The 21,691-nt window shown below is 38.7% G+C and overlaps 1 protein-coding gene across 1 annotated transcript; it reads left to right on the forward strand.

The window, feature by feature from the left end:
• The first annotated feature begins 16,167 nt into the window (after positions 1-16,167).
• On the forward strand, positions 16,168-17,738 carry LOC107780669 (transcription factor TCP19-like). The gene has a single exon (XM_016601232.2). It carries the CDS (start codon positions 16,431-16,433, stop codon positions 17,535-17,537), a length of 1,107 nt encoding a protein of 368 aa, XP_016456718.1. The 5' UTR covers positions 16,168-16,430; the 3' UTR covers positions 17,538-17,738.
• The last annotated feature ends 3,953 nt before the right edge of the window (positions 17,739-21,691 follow it).

The following is a 21,691-nucleotide window of genomic DNA, read 5'->3' on the forward strand; positions in this document are numbered from 1 at the left end:
TCCTAGTAGGGTTGTTTCATTTCTTAAAGCTCAACGAATGGTTGAAAAGGGTTGTGTTACGTATCTGGCCTATGTGAGAGATGTTAGTATTGATACTCCTACTGTAGAGTCAGTTCCTAGAGTAAGGGAGTTTCCTGATGTATTTCCAGCAGATCTTCCGGGTATGCCACCCGACAGGGATATTGATTTGGGTATTGATTTATTACCGGGTACTCAGTCCATTTCTATTCCACCATACCGTATGGCCCCAGCAGAGTTGAAAGAATTAAAAGAACAGTTACAGGAATTGCTTGATAAGGGTTTCATTCGGCCTAGTGTATCGTCGTGGGGTGCTCCTGTCTTATTTGTAAAGAAGAAGGATGGTTCTATGCGGATGTGTATCGATTATCGCCAATTGAACAAGGTTACAGTGAAGAACAGGTATCCATTGCCACGTATTGATGACTTATTTGATCAGCTTCAGGGTGCCAGGGTATTCTCTAAAATTGACTTGCGTTCAGGCTATCATTAATTGAAGATTCGGGAGCCAGATATTCCAAAAACTGCTTTTAGGACTCGGTACGGTCATTACGAGTTCCTTGTGATGTCTTTTGGGCTGACCAACGCCCCAGCAATATTTATGCACTTAATGAATAGTGTATTTCAACCATATCTTGAATCCTTCATCATTGTGTTTATTGACGACATTCTGGTGTATTCCCGGAGTCGGAAAATCATGAACAACACTTGAGGACTGTGCTTCAGATTTTGAGAGAAAGGAAGTTATATGCAAAATTTTCAAAGTGTGAATTCTGGCTGATTCAGTGGGATTTTTGGGTCATATAGTTTCATGTGAGGGGATCAAGGTAGATCCAAAGAAGATTAAAGCAGTGCAGAGTTGGTCCAGACCATCCTCAGTTAAGGAAATACGGAGTTTCCTTGGTTTGGCTGGGTATTATCGCCGATTTGTAAAGGGTTTCTCTTCTATTGCTGAATCTATGACCAAATTGACCCAGAAGGGTGCTCCGTTTAGGTGGACCGAGGAATGTGAGGAGAGCTTCCAAAAGCTTAAGACAGCTTTGACTACAGCCCCAGTATTGGTATTACCTACAGGTACAAGATCTTATACTGTGTATTGTGACGCGTCACGTATTGGTCTCGGCGCAGTGTTGATGCAAGATAGTAGGGTGATTGCCTACGCATCCAGATAGTTAAAGGTGCATGAGAAAAATTATCATGTACATGACTTGGAGCTAGCAGCTATTGTTCGTGCCTTAAAAATTTGGCGGCATTATTTGTACGGTGTCCATTGTGAGATCTACACCGATTACCGGAGTCTACAACATCTGTATAAATAGAAGGATCTTAACTTGCGACAGCGGAGGTGGTTGGAATTGCTTAAGGATTATGATATCACCATCCTCTATCATCCTGGGAAGGCCAATGTGGTAGCCGATACCTAGAGTCGTAAGGCGGAGAGTTTGGACAGCTTAGTATATTTACCGGTAGCAGAGAGGCCTTTGGCCTTGGATGTTCAGGCCTTGGCCAACCAGTTTGTTAGATTGGATATTTCCGAGCCAAGTCAAGTTTTGGCTTACATGGTTTCTCAGTCTTCTCTTTATGATCGTATCAGGGAATGCCAGTATGATAACCCTCACCTGCTTGTCCTTAAGGATACAGTTCAGCACGGTGATGCCAAGGAAGTCACTATTGGAGATGATGATGTATTACGGATGTGGGGTAGGCTCTGTGTGCCTAATGTGGATGGATTGCGTGAGTTGATTCTCCAGGAGGCTCACAATTTACGGTACTTCATTCATCTGGGTGCTGCAAAGATGTATCAGGACTTGAGACAACAATATTGGTGGAGGCGGATGAAGAAAGACATAGTGGGGTATGTATCTCGGTGTCTAAATTGTCAATAGGTGAAATATGAGCATCAGTGACCGGGTGGATTACTTCAGAAGTTAGAGATTCCATGATGGAAATGGGAGCGGATCACTATGGATTTCGTTGTTGGGCTCCCACGGACTCAGCGAAAGTTTGATGCAGCTTGGATGATTGTGGATAGGCTAACAAAATCAGCTCATTTCATTCCTGTGATTACTACTTACTCTTCAGAGCAGCTGACTCAGGTATATATTCGCGAAATTGTCAGACTTCACGGTAAGGGTGGGCATAATACCGGCCGAATCGAAACAACCGGCCGAATCGTGAATTTCGATTTTTCGGTTTCGGTTTAATCGATTTTTCGGTCGGTGCACGATTTTTAAATTATTAATTTTTGGGTTTTCGGTGCGGTTTACGGTTTTGATTTTTTGGTTTTCGGGTTAACCGAATAACCGATATTTTGGGTATTAGTTATTACCCATTTTAGGCTGAAGCCCAATATCTATTTGAACTTTGAAGCCCAATTTAGTTTACCCAAACTTATTGATAGTCTGTCTAATACCCAAAGTCCAAACCCATCGGTTACAACTTACAACTGACTAAATCACTAATACACATTACACTTAGTCACTTCCCATTTCCCATTTTCCAAACCTAAATAAAGAATTAGATTTAGGGTTCTCAAACCTACATCAATTGAAAAGCTCGCCTCTTCGGTTCTTCCTTCTTCCTGTGCGACTGCTGCGACTGCGGCTGCTGCGACTTCTTCTGAGTTCCTGTGAGTTCTGCGCCTTCTTCCTCAGCCCAACGGTGACGCCTTCTTCCTCAGCTCGTCGCTCATCCTTCATCCTCAGGTTAGTGCAAGTTCTTCTGAGTTATGAAGAAAGAAAATATCTTAATCTTTTGTGTATGTTGATTTTCAATTAGTCTCACTGTTAGTCTTTTGTTTATGTTGATTTTCAATTAGTCTCATTGTTATTCTTTTGTGTATGAAAAAAAAATGTCTCACTGTCTTAGTCTTTCACTTTAGTATATTTCAAAATCAGGTTTAACGTATAGACAACTTTACTTTAGTATTAAGCACCACAATTTCTCTCAAAATTTCAAAAAGCAATCAAGTACACCAATAAAATAATAAGGTGCTTGGATGTTTCTGCCAAAGCCCAAAGGAGGTTTATGGCCAACCGAAAAAGCAAAGGATTTGCTTTACATACCACTACAATAAATAAGTATTATAAATAAACTCTAAAGTTAAAAGAGAAAGGTGATTAGATGTTTCTGCCAAATGAGTTTTCTAGGTAGATGGCCAACCTAAAAAGCAAAGGATTTGCTTTACATACCACTACAATAAATAAGTAATGTAAATAAACTCTAAATTTAAAAGAGAAAGGTAGAGATTAAACATGTTTCCACTTATGAATATAGGAAAATTAGTATCTACACATAATCGTTTGATAAATGTTGTATGTACTAGTAAATGGATTCAAGGTTCTATAGCAGTAAGAATGATTGAACAACCAAATAATGTTAATAATCTCATCACTACTAGTACGAAATCAGTTCAACATGAAAAGATGAATCAAAGAAAGTGCAAACTTTAACCTCATGTAAAATATTTTAAAGGCAGTTAACCATAAATTTAATCCAGTGAACAACAGATTAGAATAGAAAAATACTTACCAAAATCTTAATATCAAAGAATTAGTTTTTTTCGACATTTATTATATATGTCGCTAAATAAATGTCGTCGTAGCTATGATTTCTTGTAGTGTCTATTTGTTATAGACTTATAGGAGTTCCGACCTTCATTCTATTTTCATTTGATTTTCTATAGATGGCAGAAGTTGAAAGTAGAGTAAGTGAGGTGGGTTCATCTGAAAGCGAAATCACATCTTCACCTACAAATTCAGTTGAAACTAGTCAAGGCCCAAAAAAACGAAAATTCGTAGAATATAGATCAACTGCTTGGGATCATTTTGAAAAGTTTAAAGATGATAATAGAGGTGATAGAGCAAAGTGTAGACATTGTGGTCGTGATTATAAGGCTGATTCACGATTGAATGGAACAACATCATTGAATACTCATTTAAAGAAGTGTCCAAAAATACCACGAAAAGTTGATAATACTCAAACACAATTGTGTTTACAAAAGGATGGGCAAATTAATGGTGGGGTGCTTTGAAAATTTGAACAAGAACTAGTTAGGAGGGCTTTAGTTGAGATGGTAATTACGGAGGAATTACCTTTTAGTTTTGTTGAAAAGAAAGGCTTTAAGAAGTTTATGAGCATAGCCCAACCTCTATTTAATGTTCCTTCTCGTAGGACAATTACAAGGGATTGTTTTCAAGTTTACAATGAAGAAAGGCTTACACTAATGAAAAATTTCAGAGAAGTAAAACCAAAAATTTGCCTTACCACAGATACATGGACTTCGTTACAAAGAATTAACTATATGTGTTTGACGGGTCATTTTATTGATAGAGATTGGGTGTTGCATAAAAGAATACTAAATTTTTTCCCTATCTCTAGTCATAAAGGTGACGAAATGGCAAAAGTTATTGGTAATTATTTGCTTGAATGGAAATTGGATAAGGTATTCACTGTTACTGTTGATAATGCTTCTTCGAATGATGTCACGGTCAAAGAATTGTCTAAACAACTAGATATGTGAAAAACTAATTCGATGAGTGGTAAGCATCTTCATGTGAGATGTATGGCTCACATACTTAATCTAATTGTGCAAGATGGTTTGAAGGAAATTGATGTTTCTGTAAAACGTGTTAGACAAGCTGTGAGGTATGTGAAATCATCTCCGCAAAGAACCTTAAAGTTTAGGGAATGTTGTGCACATCAAGATGTAGAATGTAGCAAAACATTGTGTTTGGATGTTCCTACAAGGTTTAATTCCACCTACTTGATGTTGGAAACGGCGCAAAACTTTGAGAAGGCCTTTGACAAGCTTCATCTTTTTGATGATGGATTTTTTACTCATCTTTGTACGCATGTTTGTGAAGATAGGAATATTGCAGGTCCATTTATATGTGATGATTGGGTGAATGTGAGAAACGTGATAAAGTTTCTTGAAAGATTTCACGAGCTCACCGAAAAAGTTTCAGGTTCACGTTATGTTACTTCTAATTGTCATTTTGAGGATATATGTGAGCTTGATAGTCATTTGAAAGCTTGTTTAGCTAGTGATGATACTAATTTGAGTAAGATGTCAGGGAAGATGAAAGAAAAGTTTAAAAAATATTGGGGTGAACCGGAAAAGATGAATAAAATGATATTCATTGCTTCTGTATTAGATCCTCATAAAAAATTAGAGTATGTTGGTTTTGCACTTGAGGAAATGTTCGGGGAGGGACCAGGGAAGAAATTAACTGCCGAAGTGGATGCTTATTTGAATTCTTTGTTTGGGGAGTATCAAAAAAAATATTCCAAATGAAGTTATCTTCAATCATCTGCATCTACATCTACTTCATCTGATGACACATTTGAGCCATCTAGTGGGAATGTGAGAACAAAATCTGTGAGAACAAAGCAATTGTTGAAAAGGCAAAAGGAAGACTCCGGAAGTGTAGGTGCTAAATCTGAGTTGGAAAGATATATTGGTGAAGGACAAGAGCAGTTGTCTGATGATTCTAATGACTTTAAAATCTTAGATTGGTGGAAAATTAATGCGCCTCGATTTCCTATTCTATCTGAGCTAGCTCGTGATGTATTAGTCATTCCAATTTCAAGTGTTGCATCGGAATGTGCATTTAGCACCGGTGGCTGCATTCTTGATTCTTTTAGGAGTTCATTGACTCCTCGGTTGGTGCAAAGTCTTATTTGTGTTCAAGATTGGTTTAGATGTGAGGGTACTCCTATTAATGTTGAAGAAGATTTGGAGTTTCTTGAGAAAATTGAACTTGGTAAGATTTTGCGTTATACGAGTGTTTTAGTGAAAATTAGTTTACTTTGTAAGTTTAAATGACACACTTTATCAAATTATATTTAGATATGGCAACGAGCGGAAGAGAAACTTGTATTGTTGAAAGAGATAATAGCATTGTTGATGCATAGTTTGAACAATTGGTAAGTTTAAAGATTTGCTTGTTTTATGATATTATTTTGTTATTTATAATTAAAAATATTTTATTAACTTGTGGAATTTTCTAATTTTTTTTGTAGGTTCAACTATGCCTCGTGGTCCTAAAGCTAGATCGCCTATTTGGGAACATTTTGAGCTAGTTAAAGTAAATGAAGAAGCCCGCAAAGCAAAGTGCCTTCATTGTGTCATCCAAAGTATTATGGCACTTATGGCTTAGTGAAGCATATTAAGAAGTGTCTCATGCCTCATCCAGTGATTCGTATTTAAGGCTTTAAGTATCATTTTCTATACTTTGTGGCTTGTGGCTTGTGGCTTGTGACTAGTTTGCCACTGTTTTGTTGTTTGGTGATGGTATTTCTAGACTTATTTTGGACTTTGGTAGCTGTTAGATTTGCCATTGTGTTAAACTGTTTTGGACTAGTTTGTCACTGATGAACTATGCGGTATTTTGCTACTTAGGTGTTCTGTTTGCACGGATGCCACTGAAGGCCACCCTGCTCTCTGTGTGCTTGTTCTCTATAGTCTATTCTCGGTTTCATTTATAGTGTAGTTTCAAATTAGAGTGTTATTGTCAGCAAAACTTGTGTTAGACTGCCGTCTGCCACTGTCTTTCTCTGTTGCTGGGCTGGACGAACAACAACTAAATGGCAATTTGCTAGGCTGTCTTTCTCAAAAGTCAAAATGACAATTTGCTGTTGGGCAGGACGAAAAGCAAATAAATTCCAGCCTTGTTTATTGATGTTCCTATAAACCGTAAATACTTGTTGTTCCTACAACCGTTTAAAACCGAAAAAATAAACCGAAAATAACCGAACCGAACTTTGAAAAAACCGCACCGAACCGTAAAACTTTGGTTTGATTTGGTTATTAATATTACAAAATCAAAAACCGATAAACCGAACCGTACTTTCATAATAACCGACCGAACCGACCGACGCCCACCCCTACTTCACGGTGTACCAGTATCTATCATCTCTGACCGGGGTACACAGTTTACCACACGATTTTGGAGGGCAGTACAATGTGAGTTGGGTACTCGGGTAGAGTTGAGTACAGCATTTCACCCTCAGATGGACGGGCAGTCCGAACGCACTATTCAGATACTGGAGGATATGCTTCGTGTGTGTGTGATAGATTGTGGGGGTGCTTGGGATCAGTTCTTACCACTTACAGAGTTTGCTTACATCAACAGTTACCAGTCAAGCATTCAGATGGCTCCGTATGAGGGCTTGTATGGTAGGCGGAGCCAATCTCCAGTGGGTTGGTTCGAACCAGGCGAGGCTAGACTTTTGGGTACAGACTTGGTTCAGGATGCCTTGGAAAAGGTTAAGTTGATTCAGGATCGACTTCGTACAGCACAATCTAGACAGAAAAATTATGCGGATCGAAAGGTTCGTGATGTTGCATTCATGGTTGGTGAGCGGGTATTGCTCCGGGTTTTGCCTATGAAGGGTGTGATGAGGTTCGGGAAGAAGGGCAAGTTGAGCCCTAGGTATATTGGGCCTTTTGAGATTCTTGAGAAAGTTGGAGAGGTGGCTTACAGACTTGCACTACCACCTAGTATTTCTGCAGTTCATCCGGCATTCCATGTTTCTATGCTTCGAAAATATCACGGCGATCCGTCTCATGTGTTAGACTTCAGCTTCAGTTGGACAGGGATCTATCTTATGTTGAGGAACCGGTGGCTATTTTAGATAGGCGAGTTCAAAAGCTGAGGTCAAAGAACATTGCTTCCGTGAAGGTTCAGTTGAGGGGTCATCCGGTAGAGGAGGCGACTTGGGAGGCCGAGCATGATATACGCAGCTGTTATCCACACTTATTCACCAGCACATGTACTTTTTCTAACTCCGTTCGAGGACGAACATTTGTTTTAGAGGTGGAGAATGTGATGACCCAAAATGTCATCTTTAAATTGAATAATTAATTCTGTGTTCTAAGATCTTGAAAGCACTATTTATCATTCCTTGACTTGCGTGCGCAGTCCGTAAAATTTTTCCGAAAAGTTTTCAGGTGAAAAAATGGATTAAAATGTGAATTAGATGTCTAAAACACAACTGAGTTGACTTTGGTCAATATTTTGAGCAAACAGACTCGGATCAGTATTTTGACAGTTCCGGTAGGTCTGTATCATGAATTGGGACTTGGGCGTATGCCCGGAATCAAATTACGAGGTCCCTAGCACGAGCTATGAAATTTTAATGAAAAATTAAAAGTTTAAGTTCAAATAGTGACCGGATGTCAAATTATGTGCAAACGACTCTGGAATAGAATTTTGATGATTCCAACAGCTCCGTATGGTGATTTTGGACTTAGGAGTGTGATCGAAATTTTATTTGGAAGTCCGTAGTAGAATTAGGCTTGAAATGCCAAAAGTTAAATTTTTGGGAAGTTTGACCGGGGGGTTGACTTTTTGATATCGGGGTCGGAATCCAATTTTGAAAATTTTCACAGCTCCGTTATGTCATTTATGACTTGGGTGCAAAATTTGAGGTCAATCAGACTTGATTTGATAGGTTCCGGTGTTGTTTGTAGAAATTAGAAATTTTAAAGTTCATTAGTTTTGAATTGGGGTGTAATTCATGGTTTTAGCGTTGTTTGAGGTGATTTGAGGATTCGACTAACTTCGTATAATGTTTTAGGACTTGTTGGTATATTTAGTTAGGGTCCCGATGGCCTCGGGTGAGTGTCGGATGGTTAACGGATCAAGAATTGAACTAGAACAGCTACTGCAATTTTCTTCTGTTGGAAATTTTGCTTCTGCCCAGAAATCGAGGCCAGATCGAGCTTAGGGTCGAGTGCTACGATCGAAGCCCAGATCGAGCTCAGGATCGAGGGCCACGATCGAAGCCATGATCGAGCACAGAGTCGAGGGCCACGATCGAAGCCATGATCGAGCCCAGAGTCGAGTGCCACGATCGAAGCCATGATCGAGCCCAAGGTCGAACCCCATGATCGGACTCCCATGATCGAGGTCCAGGATCGGACTCTCATGATCGAGGTCCAGGATCGGACTCCACGATCGTTGTCAGCCTGGACAGATCCGTAAGTTATAAAAACAGGGGGGCTTCGTCCTATTCGCCATTTCTAACAACTTGGAGCTTGAGCAGAGGCGATTTTTGATATATCTTCAAGGAAAAACATTGGGGCAAGTGTTCTTAACTCAATCTTGGTTAGATTACCCGAATCCATCACTGTTTTCAACATTTAATTGGTGATTTAAGTTGAAAATTTTTAAAAAATCTCTTGGATAGATTTGTGGATTTGAGGGTCGAATCGTTATTGGAATTTAGTCATTTTGGTATGGTTAGACTCGTGGTTGAATGGGCGTTCATATTTCGTAATTTTTGTCGGATTCCGAGATGTGGGCCCCACAGGCAAATTTTGAGTTAGTTTCGGATTTTATTGAAAAAGATGTAATATTGTCTTATGAAATTGATTTCTATAATTTTTGTTGACTGTATCGAATTAATTATGACTAGATACGAGTCGATCGGAGTCGGAAAATCGAGAAAAAAGCATAATACTTGATTAAATTGGAGCAAGTCGAGGTAAGTGATTTATCTAACCTTGTGTGGGGGAAATTTTCCCTAGGATTGATATTAATGTGATTTTAGAATTGTGTTGAAAGTCGTGTACATGAGGTGACGAGTGTGTACACGGGCTAAATTTGAAGAATTATATTTTTAAATTATGTATATCATTGTTGTGAATTTATAAAAATATTCTATCTTGTTATATTCTTCATCAGTGATTAAATGTTTATATTTTAAATTTGTTTGATCTTCTCCTGCTAATTATTTTATCTGTTTAGTTGGAACTTTGTTTCTTTTATTCTGTGCATTATTTGAAGGTTGATTTTCTCTAAATTAAACATTATTAATTTGAAGTATTCGGCATTTTTAAACTTGATATTGAAGCAACGTGTTAAAGATTTTAAAAATATTATTTTCCTGAATTATTTACTCCTGAATATTTTTGTAAGATTTCCGTACTGATTGTGATGGAGCAGTGAGCTCTTTATTATGGAAAAATATTATTGTTGAATTATTTTGGCAAGTTAAATTATTTGAGCACTTGAGGTGTAAATTGTGATATATTGTGATATTGATACGCATGCGGTGGTATAAAATTTGGGTGTTAAAACGCATGCGGTGAGATAAGGGTGGCTTGATACGCGTGGCTAGTATGGGTAACTACTAGAAGTCATGCGGTATGATAAGGGTGGCTAAAACGCGGGATGCTATTTCGGGAAAAATATTTTCTTTAAATAAATTGTGAAGATTCCCGCTGTGGTATAAGGAAATTAGATATTGTGAATTTATTTATAATTTGGGACTACGAGGCGGTACCTTGGTAGTGCCCTTGTTGATATTGATTTATGGCCATAGTTGCTTTCGATTAATTGTTGTGATTTTCATAAAGTTGAAGAAAATTCTGTTTTGATTCCACGAGATATTATTTGCAATTATTTGTGTCATTAAATGTGACATACTATTTTATTCACTTCCAATATCATTTTATTTTACTACATTGATAAATATTTTACCATGCCATTATTATATTCCAGTAAGGCCTCACCTGGCCTCGTCACTACTCTACCGAGGTTAGGCTTGGAACTTACTGGGTACCGTTATGGTGTACTCACACTACGCTTCTGCACATCTTTTTGTGCAGATCCAGGTACATTTTACCAGCCTAGACGTCAGTGAGTTACTTGCGCACGGAGACTTCGAGGTATATCTGCCAGCATACGCAGACTCCGGAGTCTCCTTCTATTATTTTATATTGCTTCCTTATATTTTATAGAGACCTTGAGAATAAATTCTTAGAAGCTTATGACTTATTTCTACCGGATTTTGGGAGTTGTAATCATTTGAATTGTAGATTAATTATTTTCAGACATTTATGATTATTCCGCATTGATAGCCTTACCTAATCTTAGAGACTAGGTGCCATCACGACACCCTACGGAGGGAAATTTGGGGTCGTGACAGAACTGCCTCACTAGCTTCGGGCTCATCCGCTCCCAATGGCACTTCTAGTTTTGGGACCTCCATGCGACCAAGCCCGGAATAGTCCTCCAACACGCTCATGTCCATGCTGTCGAAGAACATGTTGAGGGCATCATCTATGCCCCGTGCCGTCTCGTTTGATTTCTCTTTATCGGCTTGAGCCTTTTCGAACATAGACTTTGTGTGGGACGGCATCTCCGCGATGTTGATGACACTGGCTACTTCCTTCGGGGCAGGAGCATCTTCTCGGGAGACCGTGGCCTGATCCACGTCCAATCTGCACTTTATAGTGAGTGGAAACGGTCGTTGGAAGAATAAGCAAGAGTCGGGGTCGATTTTTATAGGGAGTTTAATATGGGTGATAGGGGTATACACTTGATGAGAGCAAATGAAATAACTAAATTGCACTTCCGAACAAAGGGTTTTATTTTCTACTTCTAAATTATCACTACCAATTATAAACTAATGAGAAGAAACTAGAAAGCGAATGATTGTTTTTGTTATTTTTACCAAATAGTTAAAAAGCCTAGGGATGTCACCTTCACCTAGGTGTTTTCCTAATGAGTTAAATACTTTAACACTTATTTTATTGATCGAGGTGTATTATAGATCTCAACTCTAAGTTACTCACTCAATACCTCTCGGTCATAGAGTGATTTTGCCCAATTGGTTTTCTCAAGCCTAAATGGATATCAAGCTAAACAGTTGATAAGAGCTCAAGTCAGATTTTTCCTATCTCTAGTTCAAACTCTTTAATTAGGCTAATCAAAATCTTAATTAACCCAATTTCTTGTTAGCCAAGTTATCCTAGACTAGGTCTCTCTTTCTCAAGTAAAGACCAAGTCAAAAAGGCATGAATCAATGTTTGCAACCATTAATTCTAAAATTAAAGCATAAACAAGTCTAAGTAATCAACACCCAATCATAAACAATTATTAAATTAAATACCCATTAGGTTTAAACACTAGGGTTGGGTTACAACCCTAGTAAGAGTCTAGCTACTCATAGTAGAAAATGAAGAAAACAAAGAAGAACTACTAATTAAACTTATAATCTAAGATTAAATTGAGAAAATTTGGTGTTTAAATCCCAAAATAGTCACAAACTTCCTAAAAAAGCAAAATACAACGGCTAAAGTTGCTCAAACTTCAAAACTTGACCTAAAATGTGATTCCCGCCTATTTATAGTGGCCCAAAATTCGCTGACAAAAATACCCCTCGGGAGGTTCTGCGGCCGCACAATTCCATGTGCGGTCCGCATATTGCTTGAGCTTGCAGGGATTAGGATTATGCAACCGCACAATTTGGTCTGCGGCTGCAATGCATCTTCTACGGGCGCAAAATTCTTGTGCGGTCCGCACTTCAGGCAAGGCTTCAAGTTTTGGTCATTTGCATACTCTCTAAACTATGAATTCTTTGTCAGTGCAAACCATGTTCTGCGACCGCACAATTCATGTATGGCCCGCACATCTGCTTAAAGTTTGTTGGGCATCTTCACTAGTTCTACGTCCGCAGAGGGAATTCTACGGTTCGCACTTTCTTTTACGGCCGCAGAAATACCTCTGCAGACCGCACTTCTTGTGTTCTGCACCCCTTCTTGCTTTGTGAGTCGGAACACTCTTTTTTGAGTCGGATTTCTTCGTCAGAGCCCAAACTTCTAACATTCCTGCAATTTGCATATTTTTATTAATTTTGGGAACATAAATCAATACTTTCGGACTAAAACAAAAGTAAAAAGGTGCTAATAAGTGGTCAAAATCCACACTTATCATGACCTCCAATTCTCCTTCTGGCTCCCGAGCTAGAGGGGGATCGGCCTCTCGGCCACCTTCTCGAGTTGCTGCCTTATCTTCTTCGTCGATGGTTGACCCATAAGCAATGAACTCCAAACCATCGTCCTCAGGATAATCCCTGAGCCAGAATAGGGAATCAGGGTCCAGTACCATGGCTTTGGTATTCTTTTTATTGCTTTTCCGTACGCGGACAACTACCCTCTTCTTCTTCACCCCGACGTCCGGGGAGCCAGAGGATTTCCTCTTTTTCTTCTTTTTCTCCTCCTTTGCGGCAGCTCCGGGCTGTCCCAAAGCGAATGGTTCAGCAAATAAGGACAAGGCCTCGTCCTCATCCAATGGCCGAAGCTCGATGGTCTTGGGAAAACCTGTGAAAGGGAAAAAGACTTAGAAAAAAAAAAGTTAAGTATATAAATATAATTATTCGGGAGGAAGAGTCACTACGGGAACGGGACTCCCACTTGCCCCTTCGAGAGCTTGCACCATTCGCGCTCAAAGTAAGACATTTGCTTGCAAATTCCCTCGATCCACTCCTTGAACTGGAGGACTGCATTGGGAACTTGGGTAACCGCTGCACAACGGTAGACACATGCAATTAGAAAAAAGAATAAAAGGAAGTGCCAAGTACTCGAGAAGGAGAAGACTTACGGGATGAGTTCCACTTTTCAGGGAACGGTAGAAATTCATGGGGAATGAGGTCTTCAGTTTTCACCCAAATGAACCTCTCCTGCCAACCTTGATTTCGATCTTCAGCGATACTCAAGAATGGAGCTTTACTTGCTCGATGAACGAGCTTGATCAGCCCCCCTCGGAAGATTCGGGGACTGTAGAGACGAAGCAGGTGGTCGGGGGTGAACTGAGGTGTTTCGGTGTTATTTACGAAGTGGCGGAAGAGGATTACGATCCTCCAAAAGGACGGGTGAATCTGCCCAAGGCAGACCTCGTACCTTTTGTAGAAGTCGAGAATTATAGGGTCCATCGGGGAGAGCGTGAAGGGGTAAGTGTAAATATCTAGATACCCTTCTATGTGAGTGGTGATGTATTCATAGGGCCCGAGAACGACCACCTCCTTGCCTCCCAGTTGCAGTCCACCCAAATTGTGGGGAGTGTGTCCTCAATAACGGAGCATATGTACCTCTATACTCCCTCGCCTCGGTCTTGTTGATTGGATGCCTTCTCGACTTTGAAGTCGTTTTCAATGGAACAAACCCCGGGAGCAAAACTCTTCAAAGGAGGCTCCGGGACCACCTCAGGAACGGTCACCTCGGCATCCGTGGCCGGGTTGGAATTTGAAAGGACGGTTTGTTGAGGCACGAATTTAGAAGTTTTGTCATCAGATTCTAGAAAATATGAAGGTTTGAATATGTGGATGAAGATTTAAAGATGAAGATGAAGGTATGAAGGTCCGATTTGAAGATTTAAAGAAGGAATATGAAGATTTGAAGATATGAAGATCTAGAAAGCAATATATGAAGATTTGAAGGGGTTAGAGTTAAGTGAAGAATTCGAGGGTAAATCAAAGAGCTCTGGAATCAGAAAGTAAAAAGGTGAAAAGGGGGTCGGAGCTTTTAAAGAGGAATGATAATCAATGCGTGACGTTTCGCATCCGAGGAAAGTCAACCGTTAGATGACATGTATCCGAAGTCAGAATGATGCAACTGATGGGATGTTTCGCTGATCCGTCAACTTGGTTGTAACATACGGAAGAAGGAACTGGGGTTAATTTATCGTTTCCTATCGCTTCGATAATTCTACTCTCCGAAAAATGAAGGGACTATCTGTGTACGTATAAAATCGGGGGTAAAATTTTCCCCGATTTTTCTATGAGAGAACGAAGTGAAAGCACGGCTCGACGTGATTATAATCGAGGTCGGGAATCCCTCGTATCGAGACCCAGGAAGAATGAACGATGTATCTGAGATCGGATACGGTAAAGCGACATACCACGGACAAAGTATAACTTCTGGACCTCGGGAGATGCGGTGAACGGTTATGCATGACGGATAAGGAACTGAAATATCCGCCCTCAACCGGATATTACAGCGCTAATCTCATTCAGTATCAATTATAGATCAACAAATACCAGAAAAAGAAGATTTTTACTTTTTTTTTTAGACTTGTACTAGGACTAAAGTTCTCCTACTATATAACGGGGTAGTTTTTCTTTAGTATGACATTATAACACGCAATTCAAAGCAATAAAAGTTTACTTTTGCCTTCTAGCTATAGTTCAAGGCATTACTCATTTGTTCTTTTCTTCACTCGCGACAGAGCTCGTACCGAGGGTCCAATCGAGGACGAGTTTCACTGTTCAATCTTAGATCACGCTTAGTCATTACATTGCGATTGTTTTGATAGTTTATTTTGTCTTTGATTCATTTACCTGTTATTCTTAATTATTCGTATTGAATTAAACCACGTATCCTTTAAATCGCTTACAAATTTAATTGTTACTTATTTTTGGGGTAAACAAACCTCCCGACTATTAAAACTAGTATCGTCATCAATAGTATTATCTCTTCAAGCATTCTTTTTGTTTATTTAAAAAAAGATCATTTATATTACTTTTAAGAATTATCTAAGAAGCAGCTACTATATGTTATGCTTGTATTATTATCTTATGGCTAACAAATAATAAGATTGTATCCCTCCATCAATTTATTTAACACTTCTCTTTTCCTATAATTATTGACTTTTCTTGACTCTACTTGAGAACTAGTATAATTTTACATTTTGTCTTCCAGGTACTTTGGCCCTAAAGATAATATTGATATTTTTATTCATATCTTTCTAAAATTAAAAGGTTTTATAATATAAACAGGTAAATATGATTAATATTTTCTTTAACCTTTTTTTCACTTCAGGTATTTGATATTCAAAAGTCATTAGCCTAACTAATTCGAGTTTAATTGTATTGAACTCTTTTTTATTTTTCATTCGGTATCTAGTATTTACTTTGGATCCTGACTAATCCGGATTTGCACCGAAAAATTTCACTTTGAAGGGTAAAATACTCTTTTTAAAAGTCGATTTGACTCCGAATTCGAGACATTTGATAATTTTGATTAAGAATAGTGAATACATCCCATTTTACCATAATCTTTAGACTGGATGGTAACTGTATGAAGTTACTTGCGAAAAAAAGGCACTCTAATTTCCAGAACCATCAAAGAAATTAGGCCAGAATGTGTGTATTAATTTTTCTTACCCTATTATCCTCACCATTCATTCCCCCTTGCCCTTTGCTAAAACAAAATAATCCACCAATTAATTTTTTTGCCCCTTCTTAAGTCTAAGGCCCCTCTCCTTATTATGGTGGGGACCTTACTCTATACAAGGGGGTGGTTGAGGGCCACATTTTAGATCCATTTTCTTACACCATTTGTAGGACCATTTGTGTTACTGCCACCACCATATTATGGTCCACTCACAAGAAAAAGTCACACTCTCAACCCAAAATATGGTCACTCTCCTTTTCTTACCTTACACGTGTCACCATCTCACTCCCTCTTTCCTTATATACCTCCTCACTTCAACCGTCTGATTCATCCTCCATAACCTTCACTTCCTCCATTTCAGCTCTAGTTTTCTTGATTTCTCTCAACAAATTTTCGTTGTTTTTTTCCCACTGTTTTGAGTGAAAATAATTTCTGGGTTTTCATTAAAATGTCGAATTTTCATGACCCAGATGATGAGTGTGGCACCTCTGAGCTCAGCAACGGCGCCGGCGGTGATCCGAATGACCAGAAAATGGACAGTAATGAATTTTCCGATGAGAAAAAAGTGGTACTTTCAGCTTTGAAAAAAGAACCATTTGACTCCGATCATCACACTTTGGTTCCGGCAATGCCTATGCCGGTGGCTACCACCACCCCACGGCGGTCTTCCACCAAGGACCGTCACACGAAAGTAGAGGGCCGTGGTCGGAGGATCCGAATACCCGCCACGTGTGCAGCTCGGATCTTTCAGTTGACCCGAGAACTGGGTCACAAGTCGGATGGAGAAACTGTTAAGTGGTTGCTTGAACATGCGGAGCAAGCTATTATTGAGGCTACCGGAACCGGAACTGTACCGGCTATAGCGGTTTCCGTTAACGGGACGTTAAAAATTCCGACGACTTCTCCGCTAAGTAATCGAGAAAATGACGAGATCAGTCCGCAGAAACGTAGAAGAAAATCATCAACAAATTCGGAGTTTATTGATATGGGATGTTTGAATAAAAATGCCGCAAATGTTTCACAATTTGCTCCGGTGATGACTACGCCAGTAACCGTAGCCGCTGGCGTTGCTCCTCCACCGGGGCTAATACCCGTATGGGCGGTGAGCAACGGGGGTGTGATGGTACCATCCAACGCAATTTGGATGATCCCAGCTACGCCCCCACTAAACGTTACTAATAACAATAACAACATTAACAATAATAGTATCATGCAGTATCCTCAGCTGTGGACAATCACTCCTTCAATGACACCAGTTTTTAATTTGGCCGCAGCTACACGGTCAATATCGTCATTCGCGGCAGCTACAGCCGCGAATATTAAGGGTCCGTCACCAATGATGGTGGCAGGACCGTTAAGTACAGAGCCTAAAGTTGGGTCAAACAAGTCTAGCATGGCCCCAGCTAGCTTAAGCTCTAGTACTGGAAATCGAAATAATAACAATAATGATGTTAAAGCTCATAAGTTGAGAGATTTTTCACTTGAGATATATGATAGAAAAGAGTTACAGTTTATGGGTAGAAGTGGAAATCAAGTTGCATCTTCAAAGCCATGAAGATAGAGACAAAGTTGAGCCAAATATGCTCAAGACACTCTGTACAAACTAGAAGATATTTGCTATTCACTTGTTGTTTCTTTTATTTTGCCAAAACTTAATGTTAGAGGTTGAATGATCTGTAATCTCTTCAGAAATTTCCAATAACTCCAATAAATCAAAAAAGTATTAATGAAAATGTGATCCTTCAGCTTTATCATATGGTATCTGGCTATCAAAAGAGCTAACGGTTAGCATTATTTTCTTTAATTGTCATCCGATGTTTATACCATATCAATAATGTGTATAACATGTGTGTGTAAATGGATAGCTCGCACTATTTTCTTTAATTGACATCGGATGTTTATACTATATTAATAGGAGTATAACATGTGTGTAAATAGACTCATTTCACTTAATCATTATTAAATACTACTATTATATATTTTCACCTAATCAAATCAGTCTGATAATTGGTATAGTTTGGTATAAACCTCTTGGGCTGAACAAAAAATGAAGACCAATCAAAGTCGTGGTTAAAGCAAAGAAAAAGTGCCAAAAAAGATTCTCTTCTTCCCTTAGCTTAGTGTAAGTTGCTTCCAAAATTTTAAATGAGAATAAGTTTTTACCTTTCCATAGAGCCTTAAAAGAGGACATAATTCTCCTCTATTATATTGGCCTAATGTTTAATTATTTGAAGTGGAGATCAGATAACTTTGAAACTAATCTGCCTGTTTAGTGCGCCACTGCAGTTGGGCGAGAAATAAATGTCATTTTTGCACTTATTCGCATCATTTGGTCTTTTAATAAGAGTAATATTAAAGGGAATTCTCATATGTAGTTAATAAGGGTGGCAAGTGGGCCGGTCCAGATTCGGGATCGCGGGTCAAACGGGCCAGGATTGTTTGGCCCGGTTTTAGTGGGATAGGGCCGGTCTCGTGGGCCGGTTCTATGATTTGGGCCCGCCAGGCCCGGGACCATTTAGCCTGCCAGGGATCGGGACCGGTCCCTTAGCGGGCCAAACGGTCCCAACGACTATTTTTTAAATTTTTTTTTTAAAATATCCGTTGGACTGTCAAAAATAGCCATTTAACCCCCCCAACTTTGTTTTAATCCCAAACTTTTTATAATTACACTTTTTCCCTATCTTCGTCTGAAAGCTTTGGTCGAGGGGAAAAGTCTACCTACTCCTAGTCAGGTTGACCCTAGTACCGGTTCAAATCAATTTCAACCGGGAATTAACACTGTTACCGGTGATATTTTATATTATGATCCAAAAAAAGATCTGGAAGAATTGGCAAAAATGGTAACTGTTATGTGTTTACCCTATAGTTTTCCTTCTAACCCTAACTTTATGCATTATATTAGAAAAAATTTTAATCCTACTTATAAACGTTTTCCTCGCACAACCGTAAAGAGCGATATTTATAAATATAAACATGAATATGAACAATATTTGCGTTATTTATTTACTCATATAAATTATCGTGTTGCTATTACAACTGATATTGGTAGAAGTGGTAACGACTGTGATTACCTTACTGTTACCAGTCATTGGATTGATGAGGATTGGATAATGCAAAAGCGCATTATTTCTTATAGAATAATTAATTCACGTCACATAGGGCAGTTTATTGCTAGCATAGTTACAGATATTTGTAGATATTTTTGCATTAGTGATAAAATAATGTCAATTTCAATGAATAATGCTACTAGTAACACAAATGCTATAGTTTTGCTTACCACTACGCTAAATCCTGCATTTAGTGATATTTTTCATGTTAGATGTATTTGTCATATTTACCATTTAATTGTGGGTGATGGTATGAGAATTTTAAATATTGAAATTGAAAAGGTTAAAATGGCTCTTAACTGGCTTTTTTATTCAAACCGTAGAAGTAGACTTAGAGAATATTTTAAAAGATGCGATGAATTTGGCCTGAGAGAAAGAAAGGTTCATAAACCTTGTCCAACTAGATGGAATTATATGTATGAAAGTTTGGTTGTTGCATATGAATACAGAAACCCCATAAACTCAACATTTAATGCACATGTAAGTGATGATGATAAACACCTTACAAATGGGGATTGGGCTAATGTTAAAATACTTGTAGATTTTTTAGAAAAATTTCATATTGCTACAAATGAATTTTCTAGGCAATATTATCCTACTATTTCTAACTGTTTAGTTTATATTGCAGAACTTGCAATGTTGTTTGCTCATTTTTCAGAGGGTGGGGAAATTTATAAACTTGGTATTGATTCTATGAGAAAAAAGTTTTAAAAATATTTTTTTCCTATTCCCCCTATTTATGGTGTTTCTGCTTTATTAAATCCTTGTATGAAATTAGGAGGTCCTCATTTTTGGTATGAAACTGTTTATAATGGTTTAACACTTGAAGATGAAGAATTGTCTCAACTTCCGGAAGCAATAACCTTAATTAGAATAAATGCTCAAACTATTTTTAATACTTATCAAGTTGCATTAAATCATGCTAGACCAAATGTTCCAACTCCCTCTTCTTTTGATTCTCAATCATCTAAAAGAACTGCGGGAGTAAGAGCACTTAGTGCTTGGGCGAGGTTTAGGGGTTCTCAAGGTTCTAGTAGTAGTGATTTTTCATAACTAAATGAGCTTGAAGTTTATTTGTCGTAGGAAATTGAGGAAGTGAATCCCGACGGCTCCTTTAATCTTTTGGAATGGTGCAAGGACAAAGAAAAACACTTTCGGTTCTTTCAAGGATGGCCCGAGATATTTTAACTATTCAAGCTTCAACAGTGGCATCAGAGAGCGCTTTCAGTCAAGCAAGACTTCAACTCGGTGATTATAGAGCGTCTATGAGGGAGAGTTTGGAAAAATCAGTATTTTTCAGAGATTGGATCCGGTCGGAAAGAAGAAATTTTAGACTTGCTGAATCACAACCAGATGAAGACTAAGCTTACGAAGAAATGCTAGATGAACTTGCGGAGGATGTTGCTTCGTCCGGAAGTGGCGATGACCAAGCTACTTTTCCGCCACCACCAACGGAAATTCCTCCGGACCTTGATAGATTTATAAAGTTTATAAGAGATACCATGTAACTTGTATGAACAAAAATTAGTATGTATTATGTAACTTATATTTTGGCACATCTTGATTAGTTTCTTTTTCTTCTCAATGGTGGTATTAGCACCTTGTTGTGCTCATTCCATAGGGGGATGAAGACTAAGAAAGATATTGCCATATTTTTTAATGCTATAATAAAATTACAAGGCATATCTTTTTACAATATTTTTGTCTTTAGACTTAGATATTATTTTTAACATCCTTTTATCTCTAATTTTTATTTAATTTTTTTTTAAATCTGTTGGGCCCACTTAGCCTATTTAGCCCGCGGGCCGGGACCAAACGATCCCAGTTCCGGTCCCTACAAATAGATCATTTAGCCCGAGACCGTTTAGCCCGTTTAATTTGGGACCGGCCCACTTGCCACCCTTAGTAGTTAGAGATACTGCTTTCAAATTGGAATACAAGAAGTTTTAAGTTGTCATTACAAAAAATGAAATAGTACTTGTTATTAATAGGAAAAATAGAACTTCATTAATATAACACATTATGTTGTCTTATCTATCCCCATGAAATGGAAGCTCGCTTTAGGTGTTTTGTGTGATAATGTGCCACCTAAACTTAAAAGTAAGTTCTATAGAGCGGTGATCAAACCGATTATGTTATATGGAGCTGAGTGTTGGCCAGTCAATAACTCCATGTCCAAAAGATGAAGGTGGCTAAAATGAGCATGTTGAGATGGATGTGCGTGCATACCCGGCTGGATATAATTAGAAATGAAGTTATTCGAGATAAGGTGGGCGTGGCTCCTGTGGAGGACAAGATGCAGGAGGCGAGACTTAGATGGTTCGGACTGTGAAAAGGAGATACGCAGATGCACCGGTGAAGAGGAGTGAGAGGTTGGCCCTGGAGGGCCTAAAGAGAGGTAGATGTAGGCCAAGAAAGTATTGGGGAGATGTGATTAAGCAAGATATGACATTGCTCCAACTCACTGAGGACATGACCATAGAAAGGTGTGGAGGTTGAGAATAAAGATAAATGAGTTAGGATAGGTCGTCTAGCGTTATCCTTGTCTGTAACAATAGCTTTAGTACATGAATTAGCGTTATTTATGTATTTTCATACTCCT

Source organism: Nicotiana tabacum, chromosome 23 (assembly GCF_000715075.1).
Source record: "Nicotiana tabacum cultivar K326 chromosome 23, ASM71507v2, whole genome shotgun sequence".
NCBI classification, from domain to species: Eukaryota; Viridiplantae; Streptophyta; class Magnoliopsida; order Solanales; family Solanaceae; genus Nicotiana; species Nicotiana tabacum.